The following is a 3,117-nucleotide window of genomic DNA, read 5'->3' on the forward strand; positions in this document are numbered from 1 at the left end:
GTATGACATATAGTACACAAACTTGTCTGAAAAAATATCTATTTAAATTTTCTTTAAATTCTCTTGATTGGAATCTGAGTCTCTAAGTCAGCTGGCTTTGCTGCTCCCTGATCAAACTTAAGGCCCTGGAATCCCTGGGAGGTTCATATCTCTGGGACTTTGACGCTGTCTCCCAAGACACATCACAACAGCCTTAATTTCTGAAGTCTTGCTTTGACTCTGGGAAGCAACCATGGAGCATGCTTCAGGTGAACTATGTCCATAAATTGATAACTTTGACTTCTTTCTAGCCTCTGAGAATCTCCCCAACTCTTGACCATAAAAGGGCCCTTTCTTCCTACCATTCCTCTTTCCCACCTCTTTTTCACAAGCCACTACACAAGAAGTTCTCCAGGAATAAGATGGAGGGGATAGAAACATTATTTGGGAATATGCCAGACCAGTCTTTCTCCCTCTCCTCTCCTCCCTTCTCCTTCCCTCTGTTTCCTTTCTCACTATCATTCTCTCTCTCTCTCCTTCTTTTTCTTTCTCTCTCTCTGTCCATGAATAAGATGATAAAGTGTGCATTTGTAAATTATTTTTAATTTTCACATATTTAATTTTATACATTATTTTATATTATATTTATTGAAATATACAAATGCTTAATGGTTGAAAATAAACAAAAGACATTAAAAATCGTAGAGGAAAAAACAGTCTATGTGGCTTCCTAGGGTCTTGACATTTCTGTACATAAAATATCTATTAGATTCTCTGTTCTCAAAACGTAGGGTTTTATGTACCTGGGTCTAATCATAGAATCAGGTTTATAAAGTAAATTCAATGTTGGTGACACTGTCTCGAACAGATCACCTGGTGGTGGTAGCTAAGAATAATGACAGGAGGAATCAAAGAGCAATGCTTTCACTTCTTCTTTCTACCTAGAAAGAAGACCTGTGACCTACAAAAAGTCAAATACATATTCTAAACTTTGTCTTCATTATAGGAGAAATAGCACCTGCATAAATATTGCTCTTAGTGAGATAAATGTGTTGTCCTCTTTATCACCCTTTTGAGGGCCTCTTTAATTTCCTTGTTCCTCAAACTATAGATAAGAGGATTTAACATGGGGATAAGGATAACATAGAACACTGAAAGCACCTTGTTCTGATTCTTGGAGTGGCTAGAGCTAGGATTCAGGTACATAAAGAGGCCTGTACCATAGAAGATTGTCACAACTGCCAGGTGGGAGGCACAAGTATTGAATGCCTTGGCACTACCTTTGGCAGAGGATAGTTTCAGAATAGAAACTGCAATAAAACCATAAGATAAGAGGATAAAAAGAAAAGACCCGAATCCAGTAAAAAATGCTACCAGAAAAATAATCATGTGGATGATAAAGGGATTGGTGCAAGACAAGGAAATAATCTGGATTATGTCACAGAAGAAATTTAGAATGATATTGGGCCCACAAAAGTGGAGATGAAAACTAGGGACTGTTTGAACTAAACTACTAAGGAAACCACTCCCATAGGCCCCAGCAACCATCTTCTGACAGAGGCCAGGAGCCATGATGGCTGGGTACTGCAGAGGCCTACCAATAGCAACATATCTGTCATAGGCCATGGCAGCCAAGAGACAGCACTCAGCCTGACCCATCCAGCACCCAACAAAATATTGGGTGGCACAGGCAGTGAAGGAAATTGTTTTTTCATCTTTTAAGAAGTCTGAAAGCATCCTTGGGCTGGTAGAAGAAGAATAGCAGATGTCTAAAAATGACAGGAAACTGAGAAAGAAGTACATAGGTGTGTGCAGGTGGGAGTCCACCCTGATTAGGATGATAAGACCCAGATTCCAGACTAGGGTCATAAGGTAGATCCCTAGAAAGATTGGGAAGAGGACAAGCTGCCACTCTTTTCCATCTGAGAGTCCCAGGAGAACAAACATGGACGCAGAAGTGTAATTTCTATCCCCTTCCATGGACATGCTTGGTGCCATCTGCTGAGAAAATGATTAGAAATGGAAATAAATTCATTCTCAAAAAATAAAAACAAACATTTCTTTCTGTTCACACAGCTGACTAAATGTCAATCTTAAATCCTCAAAGTTGAGTTAATATAGTCTTAAATGTGAAATTACAAGCCTTAACTGAAAAATTCCCTTGGATATTGTCATTTTCTTAGGGGACAAAAGGGAGTAAATGGACATTATTTTTACATTATCCTCTAAAATCTTAATTTCATGTCTTAACATTCCAGAGTTTACAAATATATGAGAATTGGAACTAGACCAAATTATAAAAACTGTCATCTCTCAACATGGGGAAACAAAGATTCTGCTCGGTTGGATCCACTATTTATCAGTCCTTTCAGAAGACCCTGAACCATGCTGGGTGTCATCTGTCAAATAAGGATGCTGGAGTAGGTGCTCTGTAAAATCTCCTTTGGAACCAACGTTCTATTAATCTGCCATCAGGGAGGGTGGACGATTTCGTAACTGCCTTTCTACTTTTATAAAGCCTTCAGAGACATGAAAGTAACGTAATTAAATGATGGAATGAGTCACACACCAAGATATAGATTGGAAATGGGTGTGACTTAACCAACCTAATGACTCTAGGAAGGCTCCTGAGAAGTTAGATAAGACAAGGTTGAAAGAGCCATTATGTTCCTTTCCTTACAGTTGCAGCATTTTCCTTTCCTCAAATCAGGGATATTATAAGTTAAGTTATCTAAGACAGTGATTCTTGATGTTCTTTCCATCAATGATACTTTTGAAAATCTGTTGGAAACTCTAGAACCTCTACCCAGCAAACTGCAACCACTTGTCACCTTTGCATATGGTTCTATTAGATTCTTAAATCATCCTGGAGTTTATTCATGGTTCCTAGCTTCAAGACTTCTCCTACAAAGTAGAGTGACTTGAACTCAAGTAAAGGTTAAGATGTTTAGTTAATGGACATTCTTATTATCAAACTAAGGCAGAATTTCTGGAGATTCTTTCTGTTTTCCTCTTTGGAGCTAGTCCAGAGAAAGAAGGCACTAAGTCTTCAGTCCAAACAGTAAATAAGCCAAAGATTATTTCTGCATCAGATACTATATGCCCTCATCAAGATGAAATAGCTGTTATCTCTCCAGA

General features: G+C 38.4%; 1 protein-coding gene across 1 annotated transcript; it reads right to left on the reverse strand.

The window, feature by feature from the left end:
- Positions 1-1,014: 1,014 nt before the first annotated feature.
- Positions 1,015-1,965, reverse strand: LOC123277912 (olfactory receptor 5A1-like). Its single transcript, XM_070503736.1, has one exon. The coding sequence runs from the start codon at positions 1,963-1,965 to the stop codon at positions 1,015-1,017; it is 951 nt and encodes a 316-aa protein (XP_070359837.1).
- Between the last annotated feature and the right edge of the window lie 1,152 nt (positions 1,966-3,117).

This window comes from Equus asinus, unplaced genomic scaffold (assembly GCF_041296235.1).
Source record: "Equus asinus isolate D_3611 breed Donkey unplaced genomic scaffold, EquAss-T2T_v2 contig_800, whole genome shotgun sequence".
Lineage (NCBI taxonomy): Eukaryota > Metazoa > Chordata > Mammalia > Perissodactyla > Equidae > Equus > Equus asinus.